We start from the raw sequence: 20,404 nt of genomic DNA on the forward strand, positions 1-20,404 counted from the left end.
TGCTGGATCAGTTCAGTAGGCCAAGTGGCATCTGTGGGGAGGGAGGAGCCCTCAATGTTTCGAGCCAAAACCCTGCATCAGGATTCATGCGCAGTTTCAACTCAAAACATCTTCTTTAACTTTCTGCTTAAATTTCTTTGGCAGTTTAACGGGGGCACGACTGCGCAAGTGCGTGTAAGTCAGACCGTGAGGCAGCGGGAGTATTTAAAGAAAACAGTTAGACGGAGCGGGTGACATTGTAGCGGACAACGGAGTAGAGGGAGACAGAGTAGGAAGGCTTTGTCTTGAGAGGCTTTGGCGCGCAGAGGCTGAGGACGAGCTTCACTCCAAGTGAGGTGAGGCCGGTAAAGTTCCTTTAAAAGGAGAAAGTTTCAAAAGTTGAGGCAACGTATTGGGTAGGTCATGGCAGCTGAGATCGGCCCCGTGGTTTGTTCATCCTGCAGCATGTAGGAAATCAGGGATACTTCTAGTGTCCCTGACGACTATGTGTGCAGGAAGTGTGTCCAACTGCAGCTTCTGGCAGACCGCATTGAGCATCTGGAGCTGCGATTGGATTCATACTGGAGCATCCGCGATGCTGAGAAAGTCATGAATAGCACGTTCAGTGAGTTGGCCACACCGCAGGTAAAGGCTACACAGGCAGAAAGGGAAGGGGTGGCCACTAGACAGCGTAGCAGTAGGCAGGTAGTGCAGGAGTCCCCTGGGGTCATCTCCCTCCTAAACAGATATACTGTTTTGGATACTGTTGGGGGAGATGTCTCATTAGGGGAAGGCAGCAGCAGCCGAGTTCATTGCACCATGGGAGAGCTATAGTGACAGGGTTGTAAGGGGAATAGATAAGTGTTTCTGCGGCCGCAAACGAGACTTCAGGATGGTAGGTTGCCTCCCTGGTGCAAGAGTCAAGGATGTCTCTGAGCGGCTGCAGGACATTCTGGAATGGGAGGGTGAACAGCCAGTGGTCATGGTGCACATAGGTACCAACGATATAGGTAAAAAATGGGATGAGGTCGTACAAGGTGAATTTAGGGAGTTAGGAGATAAACTAAAAAGTAGGACCACAAAGGTAATAATCTCTGGATTACTACCAGTGCCACGTGCTAGTCAGAGTAGAAATAGGAGGATATTTCAGATGAATACGTGGCTTGAAAAATGGTGCAAGGGGGAGGGATTCAAATTTCTGGAGCATTGGAACCAGTTCTGGGGGAGGTGGGACCAGTATAAACAGGACAATCTGCACCTGGGCTGGACTGGAACCAATATCCTAGAGGGAGTGTTAGCTACTGCTGTTCAGGAGGCTTTAAACTAATGTGACAGGGGGATGGAAACAAGTGCAGAGAGACAGAGAGGTGTAAAATGAGGGTAGAAGCAAAAAGTAGTAAGGTGAAAAATAAAAGTGGCAGGCAGGCAAATCCAGGGCAAAAAGCAGAAAGAGCCACTTTTCAACATAATTGTATAAGGGCTAAGAGTGTTGTAAAAACAAGCCTGAAGGCTTTGTGTGTCAATGCGAGGAGCATTCATAACAAGGTGGATGAATTGAATGTGCAGATAGTTATTAATGAATATGATATAGTTGGGATCACAGAGACATGGCTCCAGGGTGACCAAGGATGGGAGCTCAACATCCAGGGATATTCAATATTCAGGAGGGATAGACAGGAAAGAAAAGGAGGTGGGGTAGCATTGCTGGTTAGAGAGGAGATTAACGCAATAGAAAGGAAGGACATTAGCCTGGAGGATGTGGAATCGATATGGGTAGAGCTGCATAACACTAAGGGGCAGAAAACGCTGGTGGGAGTTGTGTACAGGCCACCTAACAGTAGTAGTGAGGTTGGGGATGGCATTAAACAGGAAATTAGAAATGCGTGCAATAAAGGAACAGTAGTTATAATGGGTGACTTCAATCTACATATAGAATGGGTGAACCAAATTGGTAAGGGTGCTGAGGAAGAGGATTTCTTGGAATGTATGCGGGATGGTTTTCTGAACCAACATGTCGAGGAACCAACTAGAGAGCAGGCCATTCTAGATTGGGTATTGAGCAATGAGGAAGGGTTAGTTAGCAATCTTGTCGTGCAAGGCCCGTTGGGTAAGAGTGACCATAATATGGTGGAATTCTTCATTAAGATGGAGAGTGACATAGTTAATTCAGAAACAAAGGTTCTGAACTTAAAGAAGGGTAACTTTGAAGGTATGAGACGTGAATTATCTAAGATAGACTGGCAAATGATACTTAAAGGGTTGACGGTGGATATGCAATGGCAAGCATTTAAAGATCGCATGGATGAACAACAACAATTGTTCATCCCAGTTTGGCAAAAGAATAAACCAGGGAAGGTAGTGCACCCGTGGCTGACAAGGGAAATTAGGGATAGTATCAAGTCCAAAGAAGAAACATATAAATAAGTCAGAAAAAGCAGCACACCTGAGGACTGGGAGAAATTCAGAGTCCAGCAGAGAAGGACAAAGGGCATAATTAGGAAAGGGAAAAAAGATTATGAGAGAAAGCTGGCAGGGAACATAAAAACTGACTGTAAAAGCTTTTATAGATATGTGAAAAGAAAAAGATTGGTCAAGACAAATGTAGGTCCTTTACAGTCAGAAACAGGTGAATTGATCATAGGGAACAAAGACATGGCAGACCAATTGAATAACTACTTTGGTTCTGTCTTCACTAAGGAGGACATAAATAATCTTCTGGAAATAGTAAGGGACCGAGGGTCTAGTGAGATGGAGAAACTGAGGGAAATACATGTTAGTAGGGAAGTGGTGTTAGGTAAATCGAAGGGATTAAAGGCAGATAAATCCCCAGGGCCAGATGGTCTGCATCCCAGAGTGCTTAAGGAAGTAGCCCAAGAAATAGTGGATGCATTAGTGATAATTTTTCAAAACTCCTTAGATTCTGGATTAGTTCCTGAGGATTGGAAGGTGGCTAATGTAACCCCACTTTTTAAAAAAGGAGGGAGAGAAAAACTGGGGAATTATAGACCAGTTAGTCTGACATCAGTGGTGGGGAAAATGCTAGAGTCGGTTATCAAAGATGTGATAACAGCACATTTGGAAAGCGGTGAAATCATCGGACAAAGTCAGCATGGATTTGTGAAAGGAAAATCATGACTGACGAATCTTATAGAATTTTTTGAAGATGTAACTAGTAGAGTGGATGGGGAGAGCCAGAGGATGTGGTTTATTTAGATTTTCAAAAGGCTTTTGTCAAGATCCTACACAGGAGATTAGTGTGCAAACTTAAAGCACACAGCATTGGGGGTATGGTATTGATGTGGATAGAGAATTGGTTGGCAGACAGGAAGCAAAAAGTGGGAGTAAACGGGACCTTTTCAGAATGGCAGGCAGTGACTAGTGGGGTACCGCAAAGCTCAGTGCTGGGACCCCAGTTGTTTGCAATATATATTAATGATTTAGACGAGGGAATTAAATGCAGCATCTTCAAGTTTGCAGATGACACGAAGCTGGGCAGCGGTGTTAACTGTGAGGAGGATGCTAAGAGGATGCAGAGTGACTTGGATAGGTTAGGTGAGTGGGCAAATTCATGGCAGATGCAATTTAATGTGGATAAATGTGAGGTTCTACTGCAGTTGTACAAGGCCTTGGTGAGACCACACCTAGAGTAATGTGTGCAGTTTTGGTCCCCTAATCTGAGGAAAGACATTCTTGCCATAGAGGGAGTACAAAGAAGGTTCACCAGATTGATTCCTGGGATGGCAGGACTTTCATATGAAGAAAGACTGGATCGACTAGGCTTATACTCACTGGAATTTAGAAGATTGAAGGGGGATCTTATTGAAACGTATAAAATTCTAAAGGAATTGGACAGGCTAGATGCAGGAGGATTGTTTCCGATGTTGGGGAAGTCCAGAACGAGAGGTTACAGTTTAAGGATAAAGGGAAAGCCTTTTAGGACCGAGATGAGGAAAAACTTCTTCACACAGAGTGGTGAATCTGTGGAATTCTCTGCCACAGGAAACAGTTGAGGCCGGTTCATTGGCTATATTTAAGAGGAAGTTAGATGTGGCCCTTGTGGCTAAAGGGATCGGGGGTATGGAGAGAAAGCAGGTACAGGGTTCTGGGTTGGATGATCAGCCATGATCATACTGAATGGCGGTGCAGGTTCGAAGGGCCAAATGGCCTACTCCTGCACCTATTTTCTGTTTCTATGTTTCTATCAACAGCACCTCCCCCCCACTGAAGACACATAACCATATATAAACATATAACAATAACAGCACAAAAACAGGCCATCTTGGCCCTTCTAGTCCATGCCGAACGCTTACTCTCACCTAGTCCCACTGGCCCGCACTCAGCCCATAACCCTCCATTCCTTTCCTGTCCATATACCTACCCAATTTTACTTTAAATGACAATACCGAACCTGCCTCTACCACTTCTACTGGAAACTCATTCCACACAGCTACCACTCTCTGAGTAAAGAAATTCCCCCTCGTGTTACACTTAAACTTTTGCCCCCTAACTCTCAACTCATGTCCTCTGTTGACCTGTTGTGTTTATTTATTTAGAGTATGGTAATAGGCCCTTCCAGGCCAACAAGATCGTGTCACCTAAAAGTGAAAATAATTGATTACCAAAGACAATATATATGTAACCATATACTACCTTAAGGTGTAAGGTGCTCCTTCCTTCCCTTAGCCTGCAGGTCACCCTTGGGCAAGATGTAGCACCTGATTAGCCCCCCCCCCCCCCCACCCTGATCAGATCAGGGTCACATGAAGTCATGGGAGCAGGTGGTGGATGGTCGTACGAGCAGCCAGTACAGATCACAAGTCCTAGTTATGCAACCACTGACACCAGGCAGACAATCCCTGAAGTGTATTGATAACGGTTGGAGGTCACCCATCTTGTAAAGACACTGTCTAGAAGAAGACGATGGCACTAACCTGCAGACGGTCAGTCTCTATGTTACAGGTTCTATGGAGCACCCCGTGGACTGCCCTGACGAGATATTTCTTCTATCTGTGATTGGGGTTTGGTTTTGCTGCGAATTTTTGTTGGTGTGTATCCCTGCTTAGGAAATGTACCTGATGATGTTGGCTGCTGCTTTCCTCTCCTGAGTGAGCAATTCAGGGTCATGGATGACTTCCTCCAGAAAACCAATCACTTTCATTTTCAGCTCTGAGTTTGTTTCAAAGTCCTTTGGGGGAAGAGGAATTAACAGTTAATGTTCCCGGGTCTCGCAATATTGCCCGCAATACTCCTCTGGTACCTCTTCCCTTAAATATGACTAAATCAAAGCCACCTGCATCGTCTGCCAGGATGGCATCATTTATAAAATATTTATGGTTTCGTATCCATGCTTCTCACATCATCCCCCTCCCCCCGCCTCCCCACCTGCCATCTTCCACTCCTTTCCCTCCCCCACCTTATTATTCTGCATTCTCTCCCTGCCCCCTTCCTTTCCTGTCCCTGATGAGGGATCTTGGTTCAAAACGCCAACTGTTTGTTCCCCTGCATAGATGCTGCCTGACCTGCTGAACTCCTCTGGCATTTTGTCTGCGCGTTACCGTGGATTACTGCAGAATCTGTCGTGTTTACAGCCGAACACCCACCTGGGCATGCTTAGAGACCCAATGCCTCAGCACGTTGAGCACCCGATTCGTAGCTGCTCTTCGGATAACAAATTCCTTGTCACAAATTCTCTGGTCCGCAGGAAAGCCTGAATTCGATTAAGAAATTCATTGGGAAATAATTGGGCAGAGAACAACAGATATCAGCTCATCACATCATCTAATGCAGGAGTTCCCACCTTTTTTACACCATGGACCAACACCATTAAGCAAGGGGTCCGTGGACCCCAGATTGGGAACGCCTGGTCGAATGGTAGCTCGATACTCGAGGGTTTATTAGATATCTCTGTGTCACTGGAGGTTTCCTAACTTCAGCCTGACTGAGCAGTATTAGGCTTAAATAAGTTATGACCAAAGATCACATACCCTTTTCTCAGCGTGGGTCTTAGTGCTGGGCTTCCATGCCAAGTACCTTTAAATTCCTTGGCGTTATCATATCAGGGGATGAGTCCTGTAAGGGGACGCAGCAGCTGTTGCACCATCAATAACTCACTCTGAGACGTAAAAGCGAGGTATCAGCTTTTATTGACTGGAAGAAGGACACAGCTCGTTCCTTCGTCCAGTCAATAAAATTGATGCACCACCAATAACTCACTCTGAGACGTAAAAGCGAGGTATCGGCTTTTATTGACTGGAAGAAGGAACGAGCAGTGAGTGACCACCATACTACATCCTGGAGACTGAGAGGCCGGGCTCAGACCTCCATCACCTTTATACAGGGGTCTGTGGGAGGAGCCACAGGAGCAGTCAGCGGGGGTCTGTGGGAGGAGCCACAGGAGCAGTCATCAGGGGGCGTGTCCAGACAGGTATATGTAGTTCACCACAACAGCGCCTCTACTTTCTGAGACGTTTATGCAGATATGGCATGTCACTACAATTTTGACAAACTTCTATAGATGCACAGTGGAGAGTATCAGAGCTGGTTGTGTCACATGGAAGCACCGATGGCCCAGGAGTGGAAAATCTACAGAGAGTGGTGGATACAACCCTGTCCATCACAGACAAAGCCCTCCCCACCAGTGACCACATTCACATGAAGCACTGCCACAAGAAAGGAGCGTCTGCCATCAAAGACCCCCACCATCCAGCTTGTGCTCCCTTCCTGCTGCTGCCTCTGGCTAGGAGGTTCAGAAGCCTTGGGTCCCACACCACCAGGATCAGGAACAATTATTACCCCACAACCATCAGGCTCCTGAATGACATGGATAACTTCGATCTCCACTACTCTAAACTGAATCAGCTTAGAGGAGTAACAGTGTTTGGGGGAGACTCGCAGAAGCAGTGGGGGTGGGAGAGCCATTTGTCCACCTGACACATTTTCTCCCTCTGGATGTACTGATTAACCGTTGAAACACTCTAGACTCTGTTCCGAGTTTGTGCCTTAACTTACGTGGTTTCTGTTGCTGCCTACATTTCAAAATAATTCAACCAGCTTATGTCCTGGTGACGGTGAATTTAAATGCACAGATCAGCCCCCTTCTTGTGTTGGGTTCTTTTAGAACCAATGACCAAGATTCGGCATTAAGAGATGAGATTCTGCATTTTGAAATCCAGAGGCTACCTGCGCTGGCCAGCGACATCCGTCTGAACTTCTCCTTGGTGGGGGTGCCCTCATTGGCACCGGCGGTTGCAATGGCAAAGGCTGAGGTGGCCGACAGCGCACTGCGGTTGTTCTCCATCTCCCGACTGGACGTGACCACCACTCCATTATTGTAGGAAAACAAGGAGAACTCTGCAGAGATAAGATGGATCACAGGTAATCCACAGCCCCTATAGCCGAGCGCTGATGTCTGTCGAGGCCATGGCTCAGATATAGTCATTTTGTTTAGGTTCGTAGGGATGGTTTTCGGGACAGCTTGGGGAGTTAGGGATCAGGTTAGAGTTTAGGGACAGGTATAAGGGAGAGTCAGAGGTCAGAGACGGTAAATGGAGATTCAGGGGCAGGAGCTGGGGTTCGGTTCAAGAAGGCGCCAGTTGCAATTTCCATCGACGTCATGCTGCTTATCAAAGGCTTTGGGGCAGTGCTGCATTGTGTTTGTTGTTTACACAATTGACGATTTTCACTGTTAGTTTTGATGTACATATGATAAATAAATCTGAATCTGGTTATCTTCAGTCATCAGTTTCTGACATGGTTCAACTTATATTGGCTGTGCCAAATTATGTAATATGTAGTCTATGTCATTCTTTAGAGAGTCATTGAAAGTAACTTTATTATTAAGGTACATGTATGTCACCATATACAACCCTGAGATTCACTTTCTTGTGGACTTACTCAATAAATCCATAATAGAATAATAACCAAAATAGAATCAACAAAAGACTACACCAATTCGGGCGTTCAATCAGTGTGCAAATACAAAAATAAAGAAATAAAAATAATAATGGAAATGTGCTGAATAAAAAGAGGAAATTGAAAGACTATGGAACATGAACAGGGTATACATTGTCCCGATAGTAATATCTACAACTGGCATCATCCCAGAGTCACTACACAATAGCACTGAACAATTCGGGCTGGACAGCAATATCTATGTAAATCTCCAGAAAGCCACAATACTACACACCACTAGAATAGTCTGAAAGTTCCTGGCAATTGAGAAATGAGTGTGTTTGGCTATGCCTGTACCTCTGGTTTTATCGGCTTGAACTGAGAAAAAATAAAAATATAATAATAGCTATTCATAAGAAAATAAAAGAAACTTGAAGCAATAAGAAGCTGTTCAGCTCCTGGCATCTGCTTCACGATTCAACAAGGAAAATAAGAGCTGCCTTTCCTCAGCACCACTCTCCTGTACTAAAGCCATACCCCCGATCTCCTTAACATTCAAGTGTCCTTGGCATTAACGATTTCAGTCATCCCTATGCAATAGAGCTACTATATAATAAGAACTATATCATTGTTGATAGAAAATATTAATGGTGTAACTGATTTGGTAAAGTAAGAGTAGATTTTTTTAAAGTGAAGGAAATTAAATAGATAAATAAATAGATTCATATTAATTTATTTATCATATGTACACCAAGTGAAATGTATCATTTGAGTTAACAACCAACACACTCGAAGTATGTGTTGGAGGCAGCCTGCAAGTGTCACCACACTTTCTGGCACCGACATAAAAAGGTCATAATGCTCACAAAAGAACACAGAATGCAACAAACAACAAAACAACAACAGCAGGCAAGCCCCTTTCCTCCCTCCCACAGACTGTCCTCCAATCCCAGGGCAAGCCTGCCTGAAACACATCTCTTTCAGGATTGATGAGTCAGACTTAAGCAAATATAACCTCCTCAAAAAGAATTATATAGAATCTCTGAGTTGGAGAAATGACATCTGAATTCATCGTTGACAATGTTATTGAACAAAATTTAGGACCGGAGGGCACAGCCTCAGAATAGAAGGACGCCCCCTTTAGAACAGAAATGGAGAATTTCTTTAGCCAGAAGGTAGTGGACCTGTGGAATTCATTGCCACAGATGGCTGTGGAGGCCAAGTCATTGGGTGTAGTTAAAGCAGGGGTTGATAAGCTTTTGATTAGTCAGGGTATCGAAGGTCACAGGGAGAAGGCAGGAGAATTGGGTTGAGAGGGATAATAAATCAGCCATGATGGAATGGCGGAGCAGACTCAATGGGCCAAATGGCCTAAATCTGCTCCTATGTCTTATGGTCTAAAATTTGATGCTGTTACATGAAGTAATGATGGGGAAGATGGCCAAAGGCTGATCTTAAAGAGCATCCTACAGGAGGAGAAGGTTTGAGAAGGGAATTCCAGATTTTAGGACCTGTGGGGCAAATGATAAGTAAGTAGAAGAAGCTGGTATTGGAAGAGTGGTTAGGGCTGAAGATGTCATATTGTTATGGCTGATTTATTATCCCAACCTGGAGCTGGTTGTCTTGAGAGGGAGATTTCTGTGGCTGGAGGTGGTCACGTCAAGAGGGTGCGTTCTAGGGCTGGAGGTGAAAGGAATTTGTCTGGGGATTGGAGATGGTCACGTTGAGAATGAAATTTTTGGAGTCTGCATGTAGTCATGTTGACGGGGAGAGTTCTGTGTCTGGAGGCTGATAGTAGTCATGTCGAGAGGTATTATTTTGGGGGCTGGAGGTGATCATGCCTCAAGGAAGAGTTCTGGAGGCTGGAGGAGTCATGCCAGGAGGGAGAGTTCTGGAGGCTGGAGGAGTCATGCCAGGAGGGAGAGTTCTGGAGGCTGGAGGAGTCATGCCAGGAGGGAGAGTTCTGGAGTATGGAGGCTGAAGAGATTACAGAGACAGGGAAGTCAGTTTGGAGCAGGTTACAGAGACGCTACATTTCGGTTTGATCCCCTGATTAGTTGACACCAAACTCTTTGCTCCTTACCCGAAGAGTTCTTTGTTTTTAGTTTTTTTGGAGTCGTTGGAGATTTTGTCGGTGATGTTTCTGTCTCATCCTCATCACTCAGGTTTTGCTCAATCTCGGAATCTTCCTTCACCGTCCTTGCCGTACCTACATATGAATGCTAGATTCGTTATATGTCTGGAGGGCATTATTACCCTACAACTATCAGGTCCCACTCCACCAGGTTCAGGAACAGTTATTACCCCTCAATCATCAGGTTCCACACCACCAGGTTCAGGAACAGTTATTACCCCTCAACCATCAGGTCCCACACCACCAGGTTCAGGAACAGTTATTACCCCTCAACCATCAGGTCCCACACCACCAGGTTCAGGAACAGTTATTACCCCTCAATCATCAGGTTCCACACCACCAGGTTCAGGAACAGTTATTACCCCTCAATCATCAGGTTCCACACCACCAGGTTCAGGAACAGTTATTACCCCTCAACCATCAGGTCCCACACCACCAGGTTCAGGAACAGTTATTACCCCTCAACCATCAGGTCCCACACCACCAGGTTCAGGAACAGTTATTACCCCTCAATCATCAGGTTCCACACCACCAGGTTCAGGAACAGTTATTACCCCTCAACCATCAGGTCCCACACCACCAGGTTCAGGAACAGTTATTACCCCTCAACCATCAGGTCCCACACCACCAGGTTCAGGAACAGTTATTAACCCACAACCATCAGGTCCCACACCACCAGGTTCAGGAACAGTTATTACCCCTCAATCATCAGGTTCCACACCACCAGGTTCAGGAACAGTTATTACCCCTCAACCATCAGGTCCCACACCACCAGGTTCAGGAACAGTTATTACCCCTCAACCATCAGGACCCACACCACCAGGTTCAGGAACAGTTATTACCCCACAACCATCAGGTCCCACACCACCAGGTTCAGGAACAGTTATTACCCCTCAACCATCAGCTCCCACACCACCAGGTTCAGGAACAGTTATTACCCCTCAATCATCAGGTTCCACACCACCAGGTTCAGGAACAGTTATTACCCCTCAACCATCAGGTCCCACACCACCAGGTTCAGGAACAGTTATTACCCCTCAACCATCAGGTCCCACACCACCAGGTTCAGGAACAGTTATTACCCCTCAGCTATCAAGTTCCTGAATCAAAGAGGACAAGTTCCCTCAACTTCACTCACCCCAGCACTGAAGTGTGCCCTCAAACTATGGACTTGGATTCAAGGACTCTTCGTTTCATGTTTTCAATATTTATCTCTTATTTATTTATTATTATTTTGATTGATTTCCTGCTTTTGTTGTGCACAGTTTGTTGTGTTTTGCACACTGGTTGTTTCTCTGTCCTGTTGGGTGCCGTTTGTCAGTGATTCTATTGTGTTTCTTTGTATTTACTGAGAATGCCCACAAGAAACTGAATCTTAGGGCAGTACATGCTGACATATATGTACTTTGATAATAAATTTACTTTGAACTTTTAATGCTGTTGGTGTTGACAACTCACCTCCTTTGCCCAGACCAGAATCTTCAGCTTTGTCTGATTTGGATTCGGGCTCATCGGAAATCTTGTTGGAGTAGTTACTGGACAAGTAGAGCTTGTTGATGTCCAGGCTGGTCTTGCTGAAGGGGGACGATGAGGAGTACATGCTTGCATAGCCGTTGGACGAGCAGGTCATGGTGGCGAGATCCAGGGCTTTGCCTCCGGTGATAATGGGAATGTTAAGGGAAAGCTTCCTCCTCCGAATTGGTGACGACGTCTTCGAAATGGAAAGGGGCGGAGGGGAGGAGAATTTCCGGCTCGCTCGTGGGGACTTCGGGGGCTCCCTGTACAGGAGTTTGTTATTTTGGCTGCTTGCAAGAAAGAGTTCAAGTGACCTGTGTTTGAGAGGAAATCTAATGTTAGTAGGGTTGCCGTGATATAACCACTGCATTTCGTTTAATCAAAAGTATTAGACAATTAGGGTTGACTGTGAATCCTGATGAAGGGTTTCAGCCCAAAACGTTGACTGTTTATTCCTCTCCATAGATGCTGCCTGACCTGAGCTCCTCCAGCATTTTGTGTGTGATACAATTAAATCGAACACACTTTGCTGAACAGAACACTAAACAGGACAACATAATACAGGCCCTTCAGCCCACAATGTGGGGCCAACCTTTAAACCTACTCTATGATCAATCAAATGCTTCTCCACTTTTCTCTGATCCATTTGTCTATCTAAGAGCTTCTTAACAATATATCTGCCTCTATCCACACATCCACCACTCCCTGTGTAAAAACCTGCCTCTGATCCCCATGTATTTTCCTCCAGTCACCTTAAAAGTGAGTTATATTCTTTACCATTAGCCCTTTCGGACAACTGTAATGGATGATGCTTGTGATTCTCTGTAAAAGGAGCCGTAACAATCTCAATAATTCCTCAGGTAACTAACTACTCTGTTGTGATTGTCCTAAAGAGAAGATGATGAGGAAGTAAGTCGCTGTGGTAGAGACACAATGGACTGCAGATGCTGCAGTCTGGCGGTAAACAAGCAAGTTCCTGGAGGAACTGAGAGGGTCAGTGGAGGAAAATGGACAGTTGACGTTTCCGGTTGAGAGACCGTTCACTGGACTGAAAGGGAGTGGTGATTGTCAGGTGAGATGAGGGAAGTGATGAGGGGAAGAAATGGTGCAGGAACTGGCAGGTGATGGGTGGATCCAGGTGAGGAGGGATGGTAGGGTAGATAAGTCACATGGAGGAGTGACCCTTGTCATGCGGACATGTCCTAGAAATCTGCCACACCAGGAGTTATTAGTAGCAAACAGTTCTTGGAGACTGAGAACTGAATGTTTTCAATTGTGTACCCAGTGAAGACTATTTTATGAACATTTTGTTGACATCGCTGTATATGTGATCATGTGATCAGAATAATTATTTTTCACTTGCACGTACATGTTTGCACATCTACACACAAACGTGCATTTGTGCACACACACACAGACAAGCAAATGCATATGTGCATGCAAGCATACACACTCATACATTGACACACAGACACACAGAGTGGGTTCAATGTGTCATACAATAACACACAGACGTCACCTTGCAGGTATTGCACTTATTGGCTTCTTGTAAATGGCGATGAGCTTGTCCAGCACCACATCGGCCGTGGTGAATACACGGTACGAATGCAGGAATGTGTTGAGGAAATCTATACTCAGGAAACGCAGGTCAGTCAGGCGTTCCAGCAGACGTTCCACGGTTGCATAGCGAATCTGGAGAACTTTGCAGGAGTTGAGAGTCTTGCTGAACCTGATGTCCACATCGTCACAGTAAAGGCTGGTGTCAGACCTGCCGGATACAACAAAACCAGAGTGATGATCTCGCTCAGCAAAGGCTGGCACTGCCAGTGCAATCAAGATGATACAGTTCAGACTAAAGTTCCAGATAAAGTTTGATAGATTCCTGAGAAAGTGTGATTTCAATGGATAGTATTAAGACACAAAAGAGAAGATGTGTCTATTTAAAGTCAGAGAACAGTCACAATCTCATCAAAAATGGCTTAACAGGATGGAAAGGTTTATCTTTCCCAATATTCTGAGTGACTTTTCTCAATATTCCTTGAAGAGCTGCCCATACATACATTTCCTTAATGATAATATTGATGTATAGATAGAGCCACACTCAAACAGTTACTTGTACGTTGTGTTTTATGGGATTGCTTTCATATTTATATTTATTGGTTCTTCATGTTTTTGTGGGTTTTTTTGTGCTGCATCAGATCCGGAGTAACAATTGTTTCATTCTCATTTACATTTGTGTACTGGAAATGATAATAAACAAACTTGAAAATAGCTTTAAAATTCTGCCATGAATTTTATTTAGAGATACAACACAGTAACAAGCCCTTCCAACCCAACGAGTCCGCACTGTCCAGTTACGCACACGTGACTAATTAACCTACTAACCCGCATGTTTTTGGAACGTGGGAAGGAACCGGAGTAACTAGAAAAATTCCACATGGTCACAGAGAAAAATGTACAAACTCCTGACATACAGCAGTAAGAATTAAACCTGGAAGTGTTAGGCTAATTGGCACACTACTGTGCTGTCCCAATTTTCTCTCCCATCCCTTCTCATTGTCGGCCAAATGGTGAAATAATCTCTAATGGTCTCCAGCAACATACTCTGTTTCATTTCTGACTTTTGTCTTCACCTGGTTGTTAGTCTGATTGCAGTCGAAGCTGCCACGCCGTTTCTTGTTCCTGATTGATCAAATTGACTGGCTGGATTTGAAGTAACCTTTTCCTATTTCTAGCGCAGTGACTTAGACAATAGGTGACCAAATTCTGTGGCATTGTTTATTTATTTATTTATCGAGGTACAGCACGGAGCCGCCTCTCCCGGCCCTTTGAGGCGCGCTGCCCAGAAATGTCCCTATTAACCCCAGCCTAGTGTCGGGACAATTTACAATGACCAACTAACTTGCCAACCAGTGCGTCTTTGGACTGTGGGAGGAAACCAGAGCCCTTGGAAGAATCCCATGCATTCACAAGGAGAACATACAGGCAGCGGTGGGAATTGAAACCGGGTCGCCTGTACTGTAACGCATTGTGCTAACCACTGCGCGACCGTGCTGCCCCTCGCTGTGCGTCCCATTGTCTCAGAGTACACGTGCAGGCAATCGTCACTTACTTAATCATCTGTGGAACTGTGACTTTGGAATTTTCCTCAAATGCATTCATCATCAGACCATTGCATCGAATGTTATCTATGCACTAGTAGGAGAGAAATAGTTAAGTATGTAAAGTCAAATAGTTCAGATCTTAAATCAAAATACAAACCGTTGGACAGAAAGTTTTGAACAACTTGATGAAAGGTTGCATTTGAAATGTTAACTCGGACCTGAGTGCCACCACCAGCGATTTCAGTTCTTACTTTTTGTTCTAAAGGGAAGGAACTCTCATGAGATGTAAGGACTGAAATTACAGCTAGAAAATTATCCAACTGCTTGCTAGAGGGTATGCGTTTAAAGTGGGGGGGGGGGAGGGAGCTCAAAGGAAATACGTGAGGCCACTTTTTACAGAGAGTGGGAGCCTGAAACGTGCTGCAGGGAGAGGTGGGGGAGGTGCAGTTCCCTCATCCCACGTGCTGAAGAATCTTACGGGTAAAAGCCAAGAGCATGCCCGGGAATTGGGCCATGACCTTGACACAAAGCCAGTGGGAAGGGCAGGAGGAGAGCGATAGAATGGAAAGCTCTTTCAACAGGCTGGCAAAGGGATGATGGGCCAAGTAGTCCTTGTCCTCATGCTAACCCCCGTACTGTCCAGAACATCTTCAAAAAACAATGTCTGTAAAAGGTGGCATTAAGGACCCCCAGGACATGCCCTCTTCTCATTACTGCCATTGAGAACAAGGTACAGGAGCCTGAAGACACACACTCAAAGATTCAGGGACAGCTTCTTCCCCTCTGCCATTGATTTCTGAATGGACATAGGACCCATGAACACCACCTCACTATTTTTTCACTACTTATTTAATATAACTTATACACTTGCTGTAATTCACAGAGTTGGGTATTATATACAGCAATGTACTGCTACCACATAACAAACTTCACGACATGTACCGGTGATAATTATGATTTTGTCTGTGAGGATTCACTCACCTGGCTGATGTCACTCGTCCACGCTGCTTTCTCCTGCCGTGAAGAGGCCACCAGAATCACAGTGAACGAAGGAACATCTTTCGGTTCCACCACAATTTTGAAATCAAGGTGTTCCATGTCCTGACCCCCTCCCCGCGCTGCCGGATTTAAAGGGAGGAATTTCAGCGACAAGGCCACCCGGAGTCTCACATCCCCGAAAAACACCAACATCACTGACCCGTCCATGGATCGTGCCATTATAGTCACAGAGAACTGCAGCACAGAAACAGGCCTTCGGCCCATCTAATCCCTGCCAGCCTGGTCCCATCTACCTGTACCCAGACCACAGCCATCCAAACCTCTCCCAAATGTGTACCTATCCAAGCTTCTCTTACATGCTGCAGTTATTTCCTTTCAAGTATCTGCCAAAAGATTTCCCACCGTGGGAATTGGAGAGATAAAGAGATATCAGCTTTAATTGTCACATGTACATTGGAACATCGAAATCTACAGTGAAGTGAGTCAACAGCTATCATAGCTCGAGGATGTGCTGGGGGCAGCCCGCAAGTGTCGCCAGCATTGCGTGCCCACAGTTCACTAATCTACTAACCCGTATGTCCTCGGACGGTGGGAGGAAACCGGAAACCTACATGTTCACAGGGAGGGAGCACAAACTCCGATCTTACAGCTGGTGCACTGTAAAATGTTACGATAGCTGCTTTACAATGCCCACCAGGTTCAGCAGAACACCATTACATGCACAATGTCAGTCTTTGTGTGTAGATTTCCATTTATTCTATATAATTTTCCTGTAAATGTCTGTGAGAAAGTGAATCTGAAGGTAGCAGATGGTGATACATATGTACTTTGATAATAATGGTGGATGTAAGCTCGATTTCAATGTTTAAGAGGTACATGGATGGCAGGGGTATGGAGAGCTATGGTCCCGGTGTAGGTCAATCGGAGTAGGCAGTTTAAATGGGTCAGCATGGACTAGATGGGCTGAAGGGCCTTTTTCTGTGCTGTGCTTTTCTGTTTACTTTGACTCTCAGCTTACCAACTGTACACACACTTACAGAAGCAAGTAACACACACACAAACACACACTCAATCGCAGATTCACACTTACGGGTGCACACACATACACTCTTGCACGTATGTTTGGACAGCATGATAAATATTTTAATACTTTTTACATACTCTCATCATCAGTTGTCTCCGGATCCTCCATCAAGGTGCAGTCAATGAGTGAGAGAACACCGTTCTGGAATAAAGGCGAAAGAGAAAGATTAGCTTTCTTACAGTCTTCAATTGTGCATTGAAACATCAAAACACACATTGTTTACCTGACTGACCAACTGTCCAGGAAGGTGCTGGGGGCAGCCCGTAAGCATCACCGTGCTTCTGGCACCAACACAGCATGCCCACAGCTCACTAACTCCAGCCTGTACGCGTGCGAGGAAACCAGCATGGTCATGGTATAAACTCCTTAAGGATAGCAGTGGGAATTGAACCCTGATCGCTTGTACCGTCAAGCATTACATTAGTCACTACGCTACCGTACTGCCCCTAAAGGCAACTGCTCTCGTCTGGAGCTGAGTCTTGTTCATTGGTTGTTGGCTAACGAGGTGAGCACTAAGGATGCTGCAGCTTTGTTGCCCGGACTAATCAAGTATCTACAACCTTGGCTTTAAATATACCCAATGACTCGGCCTCCACAACCATCCGTAGCAATGAATTCCACAGATTCACCACCCTCTGGCTGAAGAAATTCCCCCTCATCTCCATTTTAAAGGGACGCCCCTCTATTCTGAGGCTGTGCCTCTGGTCCTAGACTCCCTCACTACAGGAAACATCCTTTCCATGTCTACTCTATCTAGGCTTTTCAATATTCAAAAAGGTTCATTTATTACCAAAGTATGCATGTAGTATACAACTCTGAGATCTGTCTTCTCCAGACGGCCATGGAACAAAGAAAACCATGGAGGTCGTCCAAAGAAAAACATCACCACCCCCCCACACACAAAAAAAAACAAATATTGCGAAAGGCAACATGATCAAAAACCCCTTCCCACCACAGAAAATCGGCGACAAGGACATCAACCCACGCAAAAAAACAAATTATGCCAACGGCAAGAACATCAAATCCCTTCCCCCACAACAGTCAGTATGTTTCGATGAGACTCCCCCCACCCCCCCATTCTTCCTGCAAGTATAGGACAAAACCTATCAAACACTCCTCACACGCTAAACCTTTCATTCCCTTGATCTAGGTGAAACGAAACACGGTCAGTCGCAGCAGTGGTGACCTACTTTTGTTAAGTGGAGTTTCCCACCCGATCCTCTGGTGCAGATGATCAGGTGCTTGGAGAACAGAAAACATTGCTTCTCTCCCTCCTTCTTCAGCGAGAGAGACCCCAGACGGCCCCGAGTGATTTTCCCCTTCTCTGTCATTGGCACTTGGATAAGAGATCCTGGGTTGGAGAGAGTTTCAGCTCGTTACCAGGCACAGGGTAGAGCAAAGATAAACCCATCACTCTCAACAGCAGATCACACAAATTCACACCTCAGCAAAGCTAACTATTTATTTATTGAGGCGGTTATCAAAGTTCAAAATAAATTTATTATCAAAGTACATTTATGTTACCTGAGATTCGTTTTCTTGTAGGTGTTCACAATATATACAAAGAAACACAAGCACTGAAAGACTGGATCCTCCAGGATGGACAAATAACCAACATGCAAAAAGCGTAAGTGTATGAAAATACAAAATAATAATAATAATAAACAAATAAGCAATCAGTATCGAGTTTGGGATTGGTAATCTAACTAATGTGAGTCTGAATCCCACCAAAGCCACAGGTAAATTTAAACTCAGTTCATTCAATAATTGCAGTTAATTAAATAAAAGTGATCACAATACTGCTCTACTCTTGGACATACACAAGAGATGCCAGAAATCTGGAGTGATACTGTAGGATGCTGTAGGAAATCAGCAGGTCAGGCAGTGTCTATGGAGAGGAATAAACAGTCGACGATTGGGGCCGAGACCCTTCATCAGGACTGGAAAGAAATGGGGCTGAAGCCAGAAAGGGGACAGTGGGGGAAGAGGGGGAGAAGGAAAAGGTGGGTGGGGAAGGAGGGATGAAATAAGAAGCTGGGAGGACAGTGGTGGAAGAGATAAAGGGATGAATAGAAGAAGGAATCTGATAGGAGATGAGAGTGGGCCACAGAAAAAAGGGAGGGGGGCACAAGAAGGAGGTTTATGGACGGGAATTGTTTACTCTTTTCCATAGATCCTGCCTGACCTCCTGAGTTCCTCCAACATTTCTTGTGCGTTGCTCTGGATTTCCAGCATGTGCAGAATCTCTTGTGTTTAAATGTCAAACAACTGTTCCTTCAACCCATGACTGTTTGAATGAGACGGCATTTAAATCATTGCTCTTAAAAATGTTATGGACTTATTTCTTTCTATTAATCCACTAGGTAAAGGTTTAATATCATTTATTCGTGATAAATTAGCAGCCTTACGATGTGCCCCTGTGGATAAAATTAAAATGGCATGGGAGCACGATCTAAATACCTCCCTATCTGATGAGACTTGGGACTCGATTCTCAAATCGGTTAATTCAACCTCTCTTTGTGCTCGCCATTGCCTTTTACAGTTTAAGATTGTTCATAGAGCCCATATGTCTAAATCTAGATTATCTCGATTTTACCCTAACATCAGTCCGCTTTGTGATAAATGTAAAAGGGGTGAGGCCTCTCTCATTCATATGTACTGGTTTTGTCCTAGCTTGGAGAAATTTTGGAAAGATGTCTTCATAACATTATCGTATATTTTGAATCACCACCTAGAACCTAACCCTTTAATTGCTTTGTTCGGTTTCTGGGGCGAGACAGATTTACGTCTTGAGTTCGACTAAGTGTCGAATATTATCTTTTGCCTCTCTCCTGGCTAGACGTTTAATCCTCCTTAGATGGAGAGATGTTGCCCCGCCCATGCATGCTCAATGGTTTAACGATATTATGGCCTGCTTAGACCTTGAAAAAATTCATTATTCAGTCCTTAATTCGGATTTAAATTTCCATAAGGTCTGGGGACCTTTTATTGAGTACTTTCATAACCTTCCTCTTAACTAAGGTTTTTTTTCGGTCCCTTGCTTTCAGCTCCTTTTTTTGTTGGTAGTAGGCATTAATATCTTCTGTTGCTAAGTGTATTTACAGTTTTGGGGTTTGATTGTCCTGATTTATATTCTCTAGATTGTGTTGTGGTTGGTCTGGAGTTTTTTTTTGTTGCGGGGCTTGGGGAGGATACTAATTTTACATGTCCTCAATTTGGGTGCTTTCTCAATTATCTTTCTTTGTATCATATTATTATTGTATGTTTATTTTTGCACTGTATCAATGTTCTTCATTTTGATCTGGGTTTTTTTTATCTGTAGTTATGTAGAAAATGTATAAAAAAACTAATTAAAAAAAATAAAAAATCATTGCTCTTGAGATAGATTCCATTCATGAAGACATCTGGCAGTTGTTGATGTGCAGGATGCTTTATAAATCCAAGACTTGTTATATTGGAGATTCAGTGTGACTACAGCACCTCTTTAGAGGTGATGTTTTGTAAGGGACTGAACAATCTTTCACGTTGGAACGAGTCACACAGCATACTGTTGTAGTATCAGTCCTTGGAAGCACGACTTTCTTATTTTACTGATGGCCATTTTAAAAGTTAGATAGGTTAGGTGATAAACTTCCTTCCCTAATGGACAGTAGATAGGTTATAACAATGCACCAGTATTGTTGAAGAGGGTTTGGCAGC

At 44.5% G+C, this 20,404-nt stretch overlaps 1 protein-coding gene across 1 annotated transcript in view; it reads right to left on the reverse strand.

Annotated features, from left to right (window-relative positions):
- rasgrf1 (Ras protein specific guanine nucleotide releasing factor 1) overlaps positions 1-20,404 on the reverse strand; it is a 116,708-nt gene that overhangs the window by 27,168 nt on the left and 69,136 nt on the right. The window contains exons 10-19 of the mRNA XM_073032700.1: positions 17,896-18,056; positions 16,783-16,846; positions 15,604-15,740; positions 14,631-14,713; positions 13,038-13,286; positions 11,462-11,832; positions 9,953-10,078; positions 7,159-7,329; positions 5,580-5,686; positions 5,052-5,164 (exon numbers count right to left, since the gene is read on the reverse strand). Coding sequence (XP_072888801.1) covers positions 5,052-5,164; positions 5,580-5,686; positions 7,159-7,329; positions 9,953-10,078; positions 11,462-11,832; positions 13,038-13,286; positions 14,631-14,713; positions 15,604-15,740; positions 16,783-16,846; positions 17,896-18,056 — 1,582 coding nt within the window. The remainder of the gene's footprint in view (positions 1-5,051; positions 5,165-5,579; positions 5,687-7,158; positions 7,330-9,952; positions 10,079-11,461; positions 11,833-13,037; positions 13,287-14,630; positions 14,714-15,603; positions 15,741-16,782; positions 16,847-17,895; positions 18,057-20,404) is intronic.

This window comes from Hemitrygon akajei, chromosome 30 (genome assembly GCF_048418815.1).
Source record: "Hemitrygon akajei chromosome 30, sHemAka1.3, whole genome shotgun sequence".
In the NCBI taxonomy this organism is placed as follows: Eukaryota; Metazoa; Chordata; class Chondrichthyes; order Myliobatiformes; family Dasyatidae; genus Hemitrygon; species Hemitrygon akajei.